General features: G+C 42.9%; 1 protein-coding gene across 14 annotated transcripts in view; it reads left to right on the top strand.

Annotated features, from left to right (window-relative positions):
• DOCK3 (dedicator of cytokinesis 3) overlaps window positions 1-18,392 on the top strand; it is a 507,250-nt gene that overhangs the window by 422,275 nt on the left and 66,583 nt on the right. For 8 of the 14 annotated variants that reach the window (XM_051852373.3, XM_051852369.3, XM_051852371.3 and 5 more), the window contains exons 23-27: window positions 1,673-1,843; window positions 5,058-5,250; window positions 10,146-10,276; window positions 12,547-12,693; window positions 14,872-14,970. In XM_051852373.3, coding sequence (XP_051708333.1) covers window positions 1,673-1,843; window positions 5,058-5,250; window positions 10,146-10,276; window positions 12,547-12,693; window positions 14,872-14,970 — 741 coding nt within the window. The remainder of the gene's footprint in view (window positions 1-1,672; window positions 1,844-5,057; window positions 5,251-10,145; window positions 10,277-12,546; window positions 12,694-14,871; window positions 14,971-18,392) is intronic. The other 6 variants (XM_008260712.5, XM_008260709.5, XM_008260717.5 and 3 more) reach the window with 4 other exon arrangements.

Here is an 18,392-nt window from a genome sequence, read left to right as displayed (position 1 = left end):
CTTGGAATTTACCCAAAAGAAATTAAATTGGCAAACAAAAAAGTGGTCTGCACCTTATTGTTTATTGCAGCTCAATTCACAATAGCTAAGATCTGGAATCAACCCAAATGCCCATCAACAGTAGACTGGATAAAGAAATTATGGGACATGTACTCTATAGAATACTATACAGCAGTCAAAAACAATGAAATCTGGTCATTTGCCACAAACTGGAGGAATCTGGAACACATCATGCTGAGTGAAATAAGCCAGTCCCAAAGGGGCAAATATCATATGTTCTCCCTGATCGGTGACAACTAACCGAGCACCAAAAAGGAAACCTGTTGAAGTGAAATGGACACCATGAGAAACAGTGACTTGATCAGCCCTTGTCCTGACTGTTGATGTACAATTTAATACTTTATCCCTTTTAGTATTTTTTTTGTTCTAGTTAGTACTATTGGTTGAACTCTGTGATTAACACACAATTATTCTTAGGTGTTAAAATTTAACTGAAAAGTGATCCCTGTTAAATATAAGAGTGGGAATAAGAGAGGGAGGAGGTGTACAATTTGGGACATGCTCAGTCAGACTTGCCCCAAATGGTGGAGTTAGAAACGTGCCAGGGGATTCCAATACAATCCCATCAAGGTTGCATGTACCAACGCCATCTTACTAGTCCAAGTGATCAATTTCAGTTCATAATTGATCACACTGATAGGTCTAAGAGTCAAAAGGATCACACAAACAAGACTAGTGTCTCCTAATACTAACTGATAGAATAAAAAAGGGAGAGAACGATCCAACATGGGAAGAGGGATACACAGCAGACTCATAGAATGGCAGATGTCCTAAACAGCACTCTGGTCTCAGAATCAGCCCTTAAGGCATTTGGAACTGGCTGAAGAGCCCATGAGAATATTTTAGGCATGGAAAGCCAAGACACTCTGGCAAAAAAAAAGAAACAAACCTAAATGAAAGATCTCTGTGAATGAGATCCCAGTGGAAAGAACGGGCCATCAAAGAAGGAGGTACCTTTCTCTGAAGGGAGGAGAGAACTTCCACTTTGACTATGACCTTGTCGAAATAAGATTGAAGTCAGCGAACTCAAAAGGCTTCCATAGCCTTGGCAACTCATGATTAGAGCCTAGGGAGATAACTGACACCATAAACAAGAGTGTCAAATTGTTAAGTCAACAACAGGAGTCACTGTGTACTTACTCCTCATGTGGGATCTCTGTCCTTAATGTGTTGTTCAATGTGAATTAATGCTATAACTAGTACTGAAGCAGTCTTTTACAATTTGCGTTCTGTGTGGGTGCAAACTGATGAATTCTTTACTTAATATATACTAAATTGATCTTCTGTATATAAAGATAATTGAAAATGAATCTTGATGTGAATGGAATGGGAGAGGGAGCGGGAGATGGAAGGGGTGCGAGTGGGAGGGAAGTTACGGGGGGAGCCATTGTAATCCATAAACTGTACTTTGGAAATTTATATTTACTAAATAAAAGTTAAAAAAGAGAGAGAGAGAGAGAAATAAAGGTCTGTCTCCATAGTTGTCATTGCTCATCACCTTGATTTTATTGGTGAATTATTGAATTTGCTGTTATTTTTCCTTTAGTTCCCTGCTAGGTAAGTTCCTGGGCATCTTCAGTACATCTCTGTCACTTTTTTCCCACACTTCCAGGCCTTGGAGTACCTTTTCAAGTTCATTGTGCAGTCACGGATCCTATACTCACGAGCCACATGTGGGATGGAAGAGGAGCAATTCCGTTCCAGCATCCAAGAACTTTTCCAGTCCATCCGGTTTGTGCTCAGTCTGGACAGCAGAAACTCAGAAACACTCCTTTTCACTCAGGTCTGTGAGCAGCTGGGAAGGGTTGCTGCTAGATCCTTTGTCTGTCTTAGCAGGTTGTTTATTTGTCTTCTGGCTGCCAGAGTTGAAAAAACCCAGCCAGGATCCTGCTTGTTGGTAAGGGATGATTGACAAGGACACCCTGATAGAATAAAATGTTACTTTTATCTCAAAGCCACTATCCCGCAGTTGTCAGATATAAAACTAGCTTAATGGCTTTCTGGTGGAGAAGCACACACTTGTTTTCATGAACCCTCTCTAGAGTAAAATCTTTTAGCCACCATATTATTCAGTTTTTATAAACATGTTATTCACAGTATATAATCAGAATATTTAGGGAATTTTGCTTCCTAATTAATCACTATACTAATAAAAGAAATTTTTATGTTAGTACTTAGCAATTCCAAAATTAAAAATGAAATATTGAAAAACAGTTGAGACTAGCTAGAAAGATTTAGCTAAGAATTTGGATTAGATTCTTTAGAAAAATGAGTTTGGGAAAGCAGTTTGCTGCTTTCTGTTAAAACTGTCTAGCCAGTTAATCTGTTACCTTCTCTATGCAGTCTCACCCTAGAAAAAATATCAAGGATTCATTACTACTCTCACAAAAGGGTTATTTTCTCTTATAAAATTAATGTTGGAGTTTTATCTAATGGATTATGGTTATGTCACTTTTTGAAGCCAGCTATTACACCAGCCTGTCAGCAGTGATCAGACAGTCTGTCTTGTATCAGTTCATTCAGTCACTGCCAGGTATGTTGTTATTGAGAATATATGTTTGAACTCTATCCCACTGAAGCTTAGCACAGTCTACATTTTTTATTTTCCACTTGCCTATGTGTTGTCCTTTGATTCCAGTTACCTACAGACCCCTCAGGATCAGTTATTGCTGGGAGCTAGACTCCATAAGAGAATAACTCAAGGTTTCCAGATGCCTCTGTGAGGAACACTCCTTCTGGGATTTCCCCTCCTTAAGTGCCCCAAGCTACTCATCTCCTCAGCTATTCTCTCCCATAGCCCTCCTCCTGTTCCTTCTAACAGGAGCAAAGGGTACCTACTCCTGCCTTAAGAAAAAATAACAAATATGGGGAGACCAGAAGCAAAGCAAAGCAAATATGCTTTCTGGGAACTTAGCAGTGCACTATATTCACTGGAACGCTCCTATTATATCAGAATAAATAGCTTCAAACTTCTCACAGCTTAGAGCTGGGATCATGTTTCTTGAGCTGCAGGACTTTCAGCAAGAATATTATTCAGGGAGACTTTCTATCTTTGATTATGACCAATGAAAACTGTCAAGGTACAAGTATCCTGCTATCCTGGTGCATAAGCATAAGAAATTTCACCATTTAAGAGAAAAATCAGCTATTGTTTGTTATTGGTTATGAAGCATCTACTTCCCATCCTTTGTCTTCTGTATCTAAGCTGCTAGTGTCTTTGTACTGGTTCTGTTTATTACAAACCAGTCTCCTTGGTATTACATAGGATTACAAATCTGCAAATAGAATTCCCATAGGTTCTGTACTTGGGCCTGACCTGAACACAGCCCACAGTATGACAGACCTGTTCCCATGGCTCAGATTTTCACTTACCTGGGTCATGGTCTACTGCCTAATAAAACAGTAGAGACAAACAAATGCCTTCCCTACTTGCCTCACCTTCTTGTCTCAAGGTGACAACTTCTATTTAACTTTATAAACCTTGGGTTAATAGTATAAGAGGACTAAGAAGGGGGAAAAGCCCCCTTCATACTTCTTCCATTTAGACAAGAGAAGAAAATGAGACCCAGCATTTACTGAGGCCTTTTGTGTTCCAGGCACTCTACTGGAAATTTTATGAACCTAATTTTTTTCCTCATACCAATATCAGGAGATAAGTAATAGCATCATCCCCATTATATAGATGAGAAAACTGAGGATTAGGCAGTAACTCGCCAAAGGTTATGTGGCAGGTAAGTAGTAAAGCTGGGATTTCAACTCATGTTTTTCTAATTCCAAAACCCATTCTCTTTCTCCTACAGTGATCTACCTCCCTAAGGCTCTGGAACTGTTACATTATCAGATTGTCCTCAAGAGGCTACTTCATGGAGCTCAGATCCTAGAAGAAACTCAATATCTATCTATCTCTTTCTGCCCCCCTCCCCAATCCCCAGCTGGCCCTTGCCTGAGCCATCTAAGTCACTGACCTCTAAAGGCCACATCATCAACGATCCTCAGCAGTTCATGGCTAATCAAGTTCACACAATCTCCGTCCTTTTTAGTTTATAAATGAGACTGTGAGTCATTATATAAGAAGGAAAAGTCTTCAGATTCTGTTGTTGCAAATAAATATCTCTGTCTTAGGGAAATGGTCCAGCTCTCAAAGTTGGATTGTTGACTGCAGGACTGTGAGTCGAGTTTAGCCAATGCTGCTCAAAGGAACTTGACTTTCTTTTTTTTACTTTTTTTTTATTTTTATTTTTTTTTTTGACAGACAGAGTGGACAATGAGAGAGAGACAGAAAGAAAGGTCTTCCTTTGCCGTTGGCTCACCCTCCAATGGCCGCCATGGCCGGCGCGCTGCGGCCGGCGCACCACGCTGATCCTGGTCTCCCATGGGATGCAGGGCCCAAGCACTTGGGCCATCCTCCACTGCACTCCCTGGCCACAGCAAAGAGCTGGCCTGGAAGAGGGGCAACCGGGACAGAATCTGGCGCCCTGACCGGGACTAGAACCTGATGTGCCGGCGCTGCAAGGCAGAGGATTAGCCTAGTGAGCCACCGCGCCGGCTGGAACTTGACTTTCTCTGCCATTCTTTCTTTGAGAGAATCCTGTTTTGAGATTGGAACCAATATTAGAATGATAAGAGCTTGATCATAGATGCAAACAAAAAATCTGAATCATTTTATGAGCATAAAGAGCTATGGATCTCAAGCCACATTGAGCAAATTTGTCTTTAATAACCCTTTCTGTTGTCAGCAACTCTTTTGGAAAGAGATGAAAGCTTCAAGTGGGCTGACCCACAGTAAATTCTCTTGTTTTGGTTTCCTTTTGGGTTCTCCTTGCCTCATACTCTAGAAAAGCTTTAGGGCCAGATAAAGTCAAGGGCCAGAGAGGAGCCCACACAAGACAGGGGTGCTACAGTGCCTTCTCAACCTCTCACCACATCGTATCCTTGAGCATGCAAGATATGACTCCTACCTAACTCTGAGCTAACCACAACTTCATTTGATTCTTCAGGCTGCACTCCTCAATTCTTTCCCAACCATCTTTGATGAGCTGCTGCAAATGTTCACTGTGCAAGAAGTGGCAGAGTTTGTGAGAGGAACCCTGGGGAGCATGCCCAGCACTGTGCACATTGGGCAGTCAATGGATGTAGTAAAGCTGCAGTCCATCGCCAGGACAGTGGACAGCCGCCTCTTTTCTTTCTCAGGTAAATGTAGTTGGGGTGAAAGTTAGAATTTTCTTTCTCAGGTAAATGTAGTTGGGGTGAAAGTTAGAATTGCCTTTTATCCCTTTTATGGTGATAACCAAGTAATAATCAAAGGGTCAGTTTTATTAACCCTCATGCAAGAAAACAGTGACTTTATTTGCAGAGTCTTTGGAAAACTTAAATGTTAGAAAATGCATCCAGGCTGGTGCCGTGGTTCACTTGGCTAATCCTCCACCTGCGGCACTGGCACCCCGGGTTCTAGTCCCAGTTGGGGCACCAGATACTAGTCCCGGTTGCTCCTCTTCCAGTCCAGCTCTCTGCTGTGGCCTGGGAGGGCAGAGGAGGATGGCCCAAGTGCTTGGGTCCTGTACCCGCATGGGAGACCGGGAGGAAGCACCCGGCTTCTGGCTTCGGATTGGCACAGAGCCGGCCATAGAGCCATTAGAGGAGTGAATCAACAGAAGGAAGACCTTTCTGTCTGTCTCTCTCTCACTGTCTATAACTCTCTCTCTGTCTAACTCTGCCTGGCAAAAAAATTAAAAAAAAGAAAATGCATCCAAGACCTAAGCCTACTGCTGCCTTCACAATTTATTCCTAGGGACCTACATCTTATGGCATGTCCATGGCATAGCATGTTAATCTGTTCAAGTCTCTATAGTTGGGTGACTGACAAATGGAAAACATTTATTTCTCACAGTTCTGGGGACTGGGAAGTTCAGGGATCAAGGCATCAGCCAGTTTGGTGTTTGATGAAGACCCACTTCCTGGTCCATAGATAGCCATCTTCTCTGTGTGTCCTCACGTGGCAGAAGGGACAAGAAAGCTCCCCGAGGTCTCCTTTAAAAGGGCGCTAATCCCATTGATGAAGATCTGCCCTCATGACCTAATCACCCACAAATTCTATCACTTTGGGAATTAAGTGTCAGCATACGAATTGGGGGCAGGTGTTTGGCCTAGAGGTTTAAGATGCCACATTGGAGTTCCTGGGTTCGAGCCCTTCATATACTCCCTGATCCCAGCTTCTTGCTAATGTGCACGTTGGGAGGCAGTAGATGATGACTCAAGTGATTGAGTCCCTGCCAAGTAGGTAGGAGAACTGAATTCAGTTCCTGGATCCCAACTTCAGCCTGCTGTAGCAGGCCAGCCGTGGGAACCATTTGGGGAGCAATTTCTCAGATGAGCACGTACTCTCTTTCTCTTTTTCTCTCTAGCTCTCATGAGAGGGAAAGAGGAGAGGGAAAGAAAAGAAAAAAAAAAAAACAGTGAACTTGGGGAGGCAAAGGTGAAGTATAAAAATTTAGTCTATAGCAGGTAGCACCCTTGTGAGAGCCAGACTCACAAATCCAGCTAGCTACCAAGGATGGAAACTACCACCCCCCAGCAGGATGAGAGGATAGAGGGAAAGGGGGAAGATCAAAAGAATGCTATAGCTCAAGAGGATAAGGATAAGCCAGGGAAATAAAAGAGGCCCTGAAAGGAGACCCTGAGGAGCCTGTACTTTCTTGTTCCTTTCTTTACCTGTCTGATAGATTCCCTTTCCTCTCTTTGGAAGAGCCAGTAGGATTAGAGAAACTGACAGGGAGCCCTCCATACTCCCAAGGGGTCAGGACAACCTAACTAATACATCAGGCAGCCCAGGCTGCCTTTCAGAAAAAAACTCTGGAATCATCCCTGAAGCCACATTCTATGTGATCAGGTTTAGCCTTGCCAAGGCACCATGTATTAGATAGCCAAATGTTAGGATCAATATGAGCCTGGTGCTTTATGTAGAATATCACTATCCTAAAGTAAACTTTTGGGGCACATAAATAAATCTGAAATACTAGCAAAAAGTTATTAGAATTTCTAGAATTCACATTTTGGTAGCTAACCTTTTAAGTTTGAATTTCTAAGCATAAGAGCAGTAAATTTCTCGTTTTAGTGCTGCATAAACTTCTATCTTAGCTCCTGAACTGACAGTTGTATCAGTGGTGTGGGCACTGCCCCTGAGGCCATTGCACACACCCAAGCTGTGTGCACTGCTGAGGAAGATGCTTTGAGAACATATGGAGGCCAGTGAAACGGATCACTAGGCTAATCCTCCGCCTTGCGGCGCCGGCACACCGGGTTCTAGTCCCGGTCGGGGCGCCGGATTCTGTCCCGGTTGCCCCTTTTCCAGGCTGGCTCTCTGCTGTGGCCAGGGAGTGCAGTGGAGGATGGCCCGGGTGCTTGGGCCCTGCACCCAATGGGAGACCAGGAGAGGTACCTGGCTCCTGCCTTAGGATCAGCGCGGTGCGCCGGCCGCAGCGCGCCAGCTGCGGCGGCCATTGGAGGGTGAGCCAACAGCAAAGGAAGACCTTTCTCTCTGTCTGTCTCTCTCACTGCCCACTCTGCCTGTCAAAAAAGAAAAAAAAAGAAAAAAAAGAACATATGGAAAGGGGGTAGCAGATCATTTCACCATTATACTTGATTCCTAGCATTTTTTTTTTGACAGGTAGAGTTACACAGTGAGAGAGAGAGACAGAGAGAAAAGTCTTCCTTCTGTTGGTTCACCCCCCAAATGGCTGCTACAACCGGCATGCTACGCCGATCCGAAGCCAGGAGCCAGGTGCTTCCTCCTGGTTTCCCATGCAGGTGCAGGGTCCAAGCACTTGGGCCATCCTCTGCTGCCTTCCCAGGCCACAGCAGAGAGCTGGACTGGAAGAGGAGCAACCAGGACTAGAACCCAGGGTGCCGGCACCGCAGGCGGAGGATTAGCCTAGTGAGCCTGGCGCCGGCCTGATTTCTAGCATTTTTAAAAATACTCATTTATTGGCCGGCGCCGCGGCTCACTAGGCTAATCCTCCGCCTAGCGGCGCCGGCACACCGGGTTCTAGTCCCGGTCGGGGCGCCGGATTCTGTCCCGGTTGCCCCTCTTCCAGGCCAGCTCTCTGCTGTGGCCAGGGAGTGCAGTGGAGGATGGCCCAGGTGCTTGGGCCCTGCACCCCATGGGAGACCAGGAAAAGCACCTGGCTCCTGGCTCCTGCCATCGGATCAGCGCGGTGCGCCGGCCGCAGCGCGCCGGCCGCGGCGGCCATTGGAGGGTGAACCAACGGCAAGGGAAGACCTTTCTCTCTGTCTCTCTCTCTCACTGTCCACTCTGCCTGTCAAAAAAAAAAAAAAAAAACCTCATTTATTTATTTGAAAGGGAGAGTGACAGAGAGGCAGAGAGAGATCTTCCACCCTCTGATTCACTCTCCAAATGGCCACAATAGCCAGGACTGTGCCAGGCCAAAGCCTAGAACTCTATCTAAGTCTCCCACATGGATGCTGGGGCTCCAAGTGCTTGGAACCACCTCCACTGATTTCCCTAGGCACATTAACAGGAGCTGAATCTGAGTAGGAGCAGCCAGGACTTGAACCGGCACTCTCATATTCGATGCCAGCTTTGCAAGCAGCAGTTTAACTCGCTGTGCCAGAATACCCATCCCCCTCAGATAATCTTTTAAGGAAAAAATTTTCAGCCTTGGAGCACGTAATTGGATTTTGAAATGACAGGCCGCTAGATTTTATTTCCATCCCGTTTTTATTAATGCCCAGGTTGTGGCATCTTCCTGAAGCAAGAGGCTCTTTACCTTCACTGCCAGCGATATCCCTTAACTAACACCACCTCTCAGAGCATGCCCGTTTGTTCTCTTCTTCAGCAGGGTCTAGTAACAAACTCTGTTTTGTCTTCAAGCAGCTAGGTTGTTAGAAATCCTAGTCAGGTAGAATTTGGGGCTCCAAAATGTATTATCAACTTTTCCTTTATCCATGTGTCCTTTTAAATGTAGAGTAACCGTTATTCCATACTATTTGAACATGTTTTTAATTTTTTTGATAAGTCTCTTATGTGTCATGTAATTAGGCCTTGGATGAAAAAGATTTTCTTTCTGAATTTCATATGGCTCACTTAACTATGGTCAAATATGAATAATATAAATTGCCATTGTATTACTGATAATCTGACTGAATCATGCTGGCCAGTTATAATGGGACCTGCAGTGTCACACAGTCACTAACCTCGTGGGAGTACAGGACACCAGAAACATGTTCACCCCTGTCTTTTACTTTTTCTCCTGACCAAAGTAAATGCAGAAGAAGCCAATAACATCCCATTCACGGATGAGAAAAATCAAGCCCATGGGAAGAGTCAGTCTACCTTGGGCCTTAGAATTAATTAATAAGGGAGTTTGAGCTAGAATTCAGCCTTCCTAAATTCAGAGTTCTAGACATTGTCAATTGCTGATGAAAATGCCATTCAGGTGACACTAGGTAGAAAGCGAGAATACATATGAATGTATGCAGTAGAATTGGGGGCAAGCATTAGGTACTGATCAAAGACTATGACAAGGCAAAGGTGGTGCTTGTTCCTTGCATTGCTGCAGACATACCAAACAACAGTTTGACAAACTGAGGGGAGGGTAGGCCTGATGGCTGTGGCCAGTAAATTCTTACAGGGGTGGGGTACCAGACCACTTAGTTAGGGCAGGAAGGGGAATCACCTATAATCCGTATCAAACCTAGTCAATATAGATACTAAGCATAGCATTTAAATGGAGTTTTCACTGTAAACAATGCTTTTAATTTGGTCTTTAATCATTAAAGAGATTTCATTTGGAGGCAGATTTCTAACATCCATCCTGCACGAAATGCCGTAGATGCTGGGGCTAGAAATAAGAACAAAGAAAAGAAAGATGGGAGAAAAATGTCATGGGATGGCTTCTAATTTCTAAGCAGTGGGGATTATAGGCCTTTGTAAGGAAAGGGACCTCCTTCTTTGCTCCCGTCTCACCACAGCTGCTTTGAGACCAGCTGGGTCCCATCATGCCACTGGCTGCTGAGAATAGCTAGTTCTCCTCTGAAGGCCTTCTTCTCCTTTGTGTTTTCTCTCCCAGAATCCCGCCGCATCCTGCTTCCTGTGGTTCTCCATCACATTCACCTTCACCTGAGGCAGCAGAAAGAGCTGCTCATCTGCTCAGGAATTCTTGGCAGCATTTTCTCCATTGTCAAGACCAGCTCTCTGGTAGTGGTCCCACACCCACTCCGCCTGGCTCCACTCTGCTCTAGTCTTGTGTTACCGTAGCCAGTGGCAGACCAACAAAGGTCACTTTGTTCACCTCTCAGTCAGAGATGCTCTCATCAGCGACAGAAAGATGCCCAAGTGAAGGGAGGCCTGTGTGTTCCCAGGAGGCTTCTCCCTGCAACCCATTCTTGATATTTTTAAAAAGTTGCACTGCCTTGAATCTACCCAGAAATATGGTTATCTGTGTTATCAGGAAGCCCAATACTTGCCATGCTCAGTTTCTATGGAAAAGTATTAGTTCTAGGTTCCCAGGGTTTTTCTTAGGAAGCTACGCATGAACACAGGGAAGCACCTCCCAGGCTGAGAGGCAGCCTGCTCATGCAGACTTTCCTGTCAGCTTCCTGGCAGCTTGATTCCACCCATATGGCATTCCTACACTGTGCCAGATGAGGTCAGGATACACAAGAAGGAAGTGTTACCCACAAGCTCTGAGCCTTGTGGCATGATGGAATTATACTTTAGAGGTCAGGTTTCAGCGAATAATGCTTTTGCCTGTTTTCTTTCCTCTTTATTTTTTCTCTTTAAATGAAATCTTTCATGGGAGGGGGGAGATTGAGATTGGGAAGTAATGAAGGAAAAACATACATCAGGCATAGATGAGGGTAGAAACTTTAATGACATTTATTTTATACATTTATAATAACAGTATAAATGTTTATTTCTTGGAAACTATAGGAATGAATAAAGAAGGAAATTAAAAACATGGATTTTTTTATTATGCCATTTTATCAAGTTAGAGTTTCTACACTATAAATTTCAAGTGGCTATCCATGTGGAGCAGGAAAGGCATCTGAAAGAAAGAATATGTTTGGTTTGAGCAGGGAGAGAGACCCAGCAGGGCACTCTGGAGTCTAGACTTAAATGCCATCTGGTAACAGGGATGCAGTTTGGTAGAGTGGCTATGAGAATGGTAATTGCCCTATTGTTTACTCTTGATTCCAGGCAACACTTAGCAGGTCTCAGAGAAGCCACACCAAGCACATAAGTCTACTAGTAGCTTAAGGTCATATCTGACGGAATGGGAAGCTTATTGCTGAAGGAGAGAAATTGAAGCCAAAAAATAAAAAGAGGAGAACAGAAACCACTAAAACCTGAGAGAGATAGTTTTGTTTTATATATGGGGCTAGAGAGTCAGATGTAAATAGTTATTTATAGTCACGGATAAGAGCATTATGATCATTTTGACAGGAAAGACAACTTGGCTCTAAGAGTTGCTTGGATTCTTCATGTGGAATAGGTCAGAGTATAATTATATCAGATGGATAAACAAAGATGAAATTTAAGTTCTGTAAGAGCAGAGAGGTCATCTCTCTTATTTGCCTTTATATGTTCAGGCTCACAAACAGAGATTGGTACATGGCAGACAGTTAATGAATGGTATTTTGATGAATGGATGGTGGATGGACATTAAAACCAATACTAATATAAAGATCTTGGAGAAGGCTCAATGGAAATCTTTTATGAGATCATTAAAATCAAGCTATAGAATTCAAGATGAATGCGAGAGATCTATAGAGGGAGATCACTGTCTATTCCGGAATTCAGAGCCTGGTATCTAGGAAGCAGCCTATAGTGAGTACACATGCTTCATTGTTTTTGTGAGGCTGCCAGAGAAAGAAGCACTGAGAACCAGAGTTTTCAGGTGAACCAGGGAATACAGGCAAGAGAGCTGAAGAGCCGGGAGTGGAACCTGGGCTACATGGGTAACAGAGCTGGCAAAGACTGGGAGCAGCCCAGAAGAGAAACCCTGAGGAGAGAACAGCATCCTCAGAAAAATGAGTTACCTCTGTGTGCATTACCACCCGTGAAGGTGCTGCCTCCAGAGCCTGTGTTATGGATACTTTATCAGTTCTCAGTTTCATCATTTCTCAAAGTGTTAATCACAGTGTCAAAATCAAAAGAAAACATTTAACTTAAAACTTTTGTATCTTCCTTGTATGTCAAAATTAATGTATCTGCCCGAGATTCAGGACTGTGTTTGGTACTGGGTCAAAAAGGACCCAGACACTGTGCCTGGGCAGCAGTCACAGCTGTGCCTCACATCCTCACAGAGCCTTTGTCAAGAGTCCTTTGATTCACATGTTGGTGAGGCTGAGAACTTGGTGTTGAAAATCCAGTCAAAAGAGCACTTCTCATGTGGCTGACTTAGTGCTGCCAGCTGCACACCAGCCTGACCTGGAGCTAACAGTGTGCTCTCTCGCTGCTCACTGCAGGAGGCAGATGTCATGGAAGAGATAGAGATGATGGTGGAGAGCCTCCTGGACGTGCTCTTGCAGACTCTGCTCACCATCATGAGCAAATCGCACGCTCAGGAGGCGGTAAGAGGGCAGCGGTGCCCGCAGTGCACAGCCGAGATCACTGTTAGTAACTAACAATCAAGTTTTCTTGCCTTCTTTTCTAACCTGGGGCTCCTCCATGTCACCCCCCACCATCTCACCACCCCACCACCTTCACCCTAGTCTCCCCTCCTGCACGGGTGTCAGCATGTTGCCCTCTCCCCTTTCCTGACCTGACTGCTTTCCACTCTGAAAGTTCTAGGTTTGTATTCCCAGGAATCTACTTTAGGGCAGGTTTAAAAGATGTTTCTGATCCTGTTTTCCTGTATACTGTATCAGTTATCCTTTGCCATAGCCACATCATTCTCTACACAGTGGAAGGATATAATAAGATGTAGTAAGAGGGCCAAGTGTGGGGGTTAAAAAAAAAGGACAAAAGGACTCTTCCTTCTAGGAGCCTGCTTTAAGTGCCTTACCAGTATTGGTTCATTTAGCAATACCAGTGGAGGGATGCGTTTTATGTAGATAGCACTATAATTTATTGAGCACTTCTTTATGTACTGAATTTTGTATTTTAGTGTTTTATATACATTAATTCATCTGACCCTCACAAGAAAGGAAATTATGGTGTATTCTAATTTTTCAGATAAAATTGAGGTTCAATTACATGTATATATTTTGCATATATATGAAGATGCTTCAAAAAGTTCATGAAAAATGGAACTAAGAGATACCTTTATTTCAGTGCATAAAAATGTTGAAATCCAGGCATGCAAGGAGTCTTCATGGAAAGTTCATGGAAAATGCATATTACCAAAAAACTATGTATGTATTACAAAAAATTTGCACTAACATAAATTTATCTTTTAATTTCATTTTTCATAAACCTTGAAGTATTTTCATATAGGTATAATAATTTCAGAGATCTAAGAAAGATTTAAAAAAAACTAAATTCCCATGAACTTAAGGACATTTGAAAATTGTTCAAATGAAGAGTTTTTTTTTACTCCTACATTCTGAGGAGGCCAATGATTGGCTTCCCCATTCCAAAAATGGCCATAAGATGGTCTTTGTAGTCCTTCAAGAACGCTTTTTTCCCATGTATTCTATTGGAACTCAAAGAGATGCTAAAAACTCATATCCATCTTTAAATTTTAACTTGTTTTAAAGGCAACAGCTTGACCCCTGAAAAAGGTCAGTTTGAACTCCTGTGCCTTTCAGGCAGTCATGCTGAACTAGGTTCCATTTGCCTGGTCCAGTGACTGTGCAAACTCTAGGAAGTTTCCAAGGAGGACCTTGTAGAAGGGCTGCCCTATCCCAGCAAAATGGACAGGTTTCAAATTCTGTCCAGAGAAGGCCAAGTTTTCTGTTCCAAGTAGCCCCTAGCAAGGGTGGGAACATTTTTCTGCCAAGGGCGCCATTTGACTATTTAGAATATCATTCATGAACCATAGAAATTATCACCTTAAAAGCTAAGTTGCTGGGGCTAGCACTGTGGCATAGAAGGTTAAGCCTCCATCTGCAGTGCCAGTGTCCCATATGGGTGCCAGTTCGAGTCCCGGCTGCATCATTTCCAATCCAGCTCGCTGCTAATGTACCTGGGAAAGCAGTGGAAAATGGCCCAAGTTCTTGGGCCCCTGCACCCCTGTGGGAGACCTTATGAAGCTCTGGGATCCTGGCTTCAGCCTGGCCCAGCCCTGGCTTTTGTGGCCATTTGTTGAGTGAACCAGTAGATGGAAGACCTCTCTCTGTTTCTCCTTGTATTTCTGCCTTTCAAGTAAATAAATCTAAAAACAAACAAACAAAAAACTAAACTTACCTGCTATAGATGTATTAAAATTCAAGTCCCGCCTGCCGTTGCCTTGGTCAGGGCCAGACCAAATGATTTTACAGGCTTTACATGGCCTATGGGCCAGACATTCCCCACTCCCACTATGGCAACCAAACAAAGGATGATTTAACCAAAACTTTCCCTAGGAATGAGTGAGAATATATATTTCACTTTGTAGCACTACTTTGCTGGATATTAAGATTTTTCAATAGCCTCATGCTACAGAGGCCTTAGCAAAACTCTTAAGTAATTTCTGGCTTCCCTTAGAAGAAAAGAAAGCTCATTTTCAGGGCCAGAGTTGTCAGCTTCCATGATCATTGGGGCCATCTCAGACCCTCCCTACTTTCCTTGCCCTCTGTGGATTGGGGAAACACAATACTTGTGTCTGATTGTGCTAAGTGTTTTTGTTTTTGTTTTAAATTTGTCTCCAGGGTGAGTATGTGTCCTGCCTTCTCTCACTACTCCGCCAGATGTGTGACACCCATTACCAGCATCTCCTGGACAATTTCCAGAGCAAAGATGAACTCAAGGTAGGCAGAAGAACGCTGAACGTTAACCAAAGAAAGAAAATATATAGCCAAAACTACTTAGGAACTTTTCCCCTGTCAAGGGAACAAGTGCTAAATGACCAGGGGTACCAATTGTATTGGTTTCATCAGTCCCACTTTACAGCTGAGTATATGGCCTCCAGGTAGCCAGACCCCTGTACTTGGCAAGTTTCCCCTGACTGATAGCATAACTGTGACCATGTATTAGAGGCTTCTCTGGACCACTCTTGGTTGTCAGCAAACCAGCACTCCTCCCTTCCTCAGCAACTTGTTAGTCACCCTTATACAAGTCTTTTGCCCCATCAAAACCAGGCTTCACTGCTTAAATAACTGATGAAAATCATGGTGAGAACTTTTATTCATTTAAATGTATTTCTGGAAGATATCTGTAGAGAGCAAAACTGTGCACTGTCCATTGGCTGCCAGACCCTGAATCTGGAGCACTGAGGGACCAGAGAGTGCAGAGAATTGGGCCTAGATTCCGGACAACAGGCGAACACTGCCCAAGCTGAAAATGGCATCAGCTGCTGACAAACTCCTGGGGTTTCTATCTTTGCATTATAGCATGCTACTGAGTTCATCCCCAGGAAAATGGGCTGTTGCAGACCCTGTCTATGCCCTGTCTTTAATCAAAGATAAGTCACTTGTATTTCATAGTAGTAGGTTCTACTGCTTTTCTTTTGTGTGATCTTTATTAATCATAGTATGTCGATTAATAAATGTCAACTTTGACTTTCTGTTTCCTGATCTTGCTCCCCTTGCACAGACATGGCTCTCTGCAGATTGATATCATTAAGTCACTATGTTTAAACCAGTCTTTTTTATTTATGAGTCTTGGCAGCCCTTGAAGTGAGCCAAAAGTCAGCCAGAGCCCACATACAAGTCAAGCGATACTTGAGCTGGGCCACAAAACCCAAGTCAAATTCAGACTTGACTGTTCTAGATCCTTTTCTCCCTATGTCTGTTACACTAACTGATTCTCAATTAGGCTGGCATCATTTTCTTACTTTTTAATTAAATGGTTATTTTTGTCATAGTAATAGATGGACTTAATTTTAAAAACCAAAGCATGCTACAAAGCTTACAACATAAAGCAGTGATTCCCTGGCTCACCCTGACTCATGCCCAGTCCCTATATCCTAAAGTTATCCTCTTTCAAGTCTTGCTTCTTTTTTTTTAATAAATCTATATTTTCATATTTTATTTCTCCTTTAAGATTTTATTTATTTATTTATTTATTTATTTATTTATTTGAAAAGCAGAGTTACAGAGAGGGAGAAAGATCTGTCTTCCATCCTACTGGTTCACTCCCTGAAGGGCCACAACAACCAGAGCTGGTCCAGGCTGAAGCCAGGAGCTTCTTCTGGGTCTCCTACGTGGGTGGCAGGAGCCCAAGCACTTGGGCCATATTCTGCTGCTTCCCCAGGCGCATTAGCAGGGAACTGTATCAGAAGTAGAGCAGCTAGAACTCGAACCGACAGCCATTTGAGATGCCAGCATCACAGGTGGTGGCTTTACCTGCCATGCCATAATGCCAGTCCCATCTCATGCTTCTTTTGGAAACTTCCACTGCTAGTCTGTGGGCATTAAGTTTTAGTTATTACTACTTTCTTCTTACCAAAAAAAATCAGGATGATTCTCCCGAATTATTCCTCTCTCACATAAAAACTTTTCTTCCCACTCTTTCAGTGTACTTTCTATGCATTTTTATTGAAATGGTTAGTCAGCTTTTCCTTATTATGGCAAGGTAAGTACAGTGGTGAGTGAAGAGCTGATTACATGATTACATTTCCTTCTTTATATAATTTTTTATTTTTATGGAAATTAGTTGCCGCTTTTATTGTTTTTGCTGTATTTTAGCTTTGAAATCTGGCTAAGATTTTCCACTGTCATTACTGTCTTTCTAATATACCTCTTCTTCTTTTCTTTTTTTTCTTTTTTTTTTTTTTTTTTTTTGACAGACAGAGTTAGACAGTGAGAGAGAGAGACAGAGAGAAAGGTCTTCCTTTTCCATTGGTTCACCCCTCAATGGCCGCTGCAGCTGGTGCGCTGTGCTGATCTGAAGCCAGGAGCCAGGTGCTTCTCCTGGTCTCCCATGCGGGTGCAGGGCCCAAGGACTTGGGCCATCCTCCACTGCCACATAGCTAGACTAGAAGAGGAGCAACCAGGACAGAATCTGGTGCCCCGACCGGGACTAGAACCTGGGGTGCTGGCGCCGCAGGTGGAGGATTAGCCTATTGAGCCTCGACGCTGGCCCTAATATACCTCTTCTAACTTTTTGTGTCTTTAAATCTAAAGTGTGTATCTTGTAGACACAATTGGGTAATATTTTCTTTTTTAATCCAGGCTTCTCAGCTGTGCCTTTTGATTGGAATGTATCCATTTACATTTACTGTAATTATTCATATTCTAGATAGTTTTGCTATTTGTTTTATGTAGGCTTTATGTTACCTTTGTTTCTGTATTACTCTGTTACTCATTACTGCTTTCATTTTTGTGTGTATGTGTTTTTATCATACCATTTTTATTTTCTTATTGTGTGTATGTTTAAGTATAGTTCTTTTAAGTTATTTTCTTTTTTGTAAATTTTTTATTTAAAAGGCCACAATGGCCAGGGATGAGCTGAGACAAAACTAGGAGCCAGGAGCTTCTTCCAGGTTTCTCACATGGGTGTAGGGGCCTGAGCTCTTGGGCTATCCTCCTCTACTTTCCCAGGTGCATTAGCAGGGAGCTGGATCAGAAGTGGAACAGCTGGGATGCATACCACCACCCATATGGTATGGCGACATCACAGGTGGTGGCTTAACCTGCTACACCACAATGCCAGCCCCAAAATTATTTTCTTAGTCACTGCCCTAGGGATTACAATTAACACCTTAATCTAAAACAGTCTAGTTTGAATTAATATCAGTCTAATTTTAATAGCTTATAAAAACTTGGCTCCAATATTATTCAGTTCTTTCCTCCACTCCTTTGTACTACTCTTGTCATACATATTGCATCTTTTTATTATTTCATTATCACATCTTCCTGTATTCTTCATGTGGATCCAAGTTATTGTCTAATGTCCTTTTTTTTTAGTCTGAGAGTTTTCCTGTAGTGGCTCTTATTGTGAGGAAGGTCTTACAAGTAGCAAATTCTATCAGCTTCATTTCTTCATTTTTTTTCTTCACTTTTTAATGATGTCTCACTGGATATAGGATTCCTGTTTGATATTTTTTCTTTAAGTATGTTGAATATGTCTGCCTTCTGTGTTCAGTGTATCTGAGGATCATTTGTTAGGGTGAGTCATTTTTCTTTTCTTTCTCTCAAGATTCTCTTTGTGTCTGACAGTTTGACACTGATGTCTTTATAATGAGTCTCTTTGATTTTTATCCCATTTGGAGTTCACTGAACCTTTTAGA

The sequence above is a fragment of the Oryctolagus cuniculus genome, chromosome 10, assembly GCF_051225735.1.
Source record: "Oryctolagus cuniculus isolate XC-2025 breed Fujian yellow rabbit chromosome 10, ASM5122573v1, whole genome shotgun sequence".
Taxonomy (NCBI): Eukaryota; Metazoa; Chordata; class Mammalia; order Lagomorpha; family Leporidae; genus Oryctolagus; species Oryctolagus cuniculus.
This window is presented reverse-complemented; position numbering and strand designations above follow the sequence as displayed.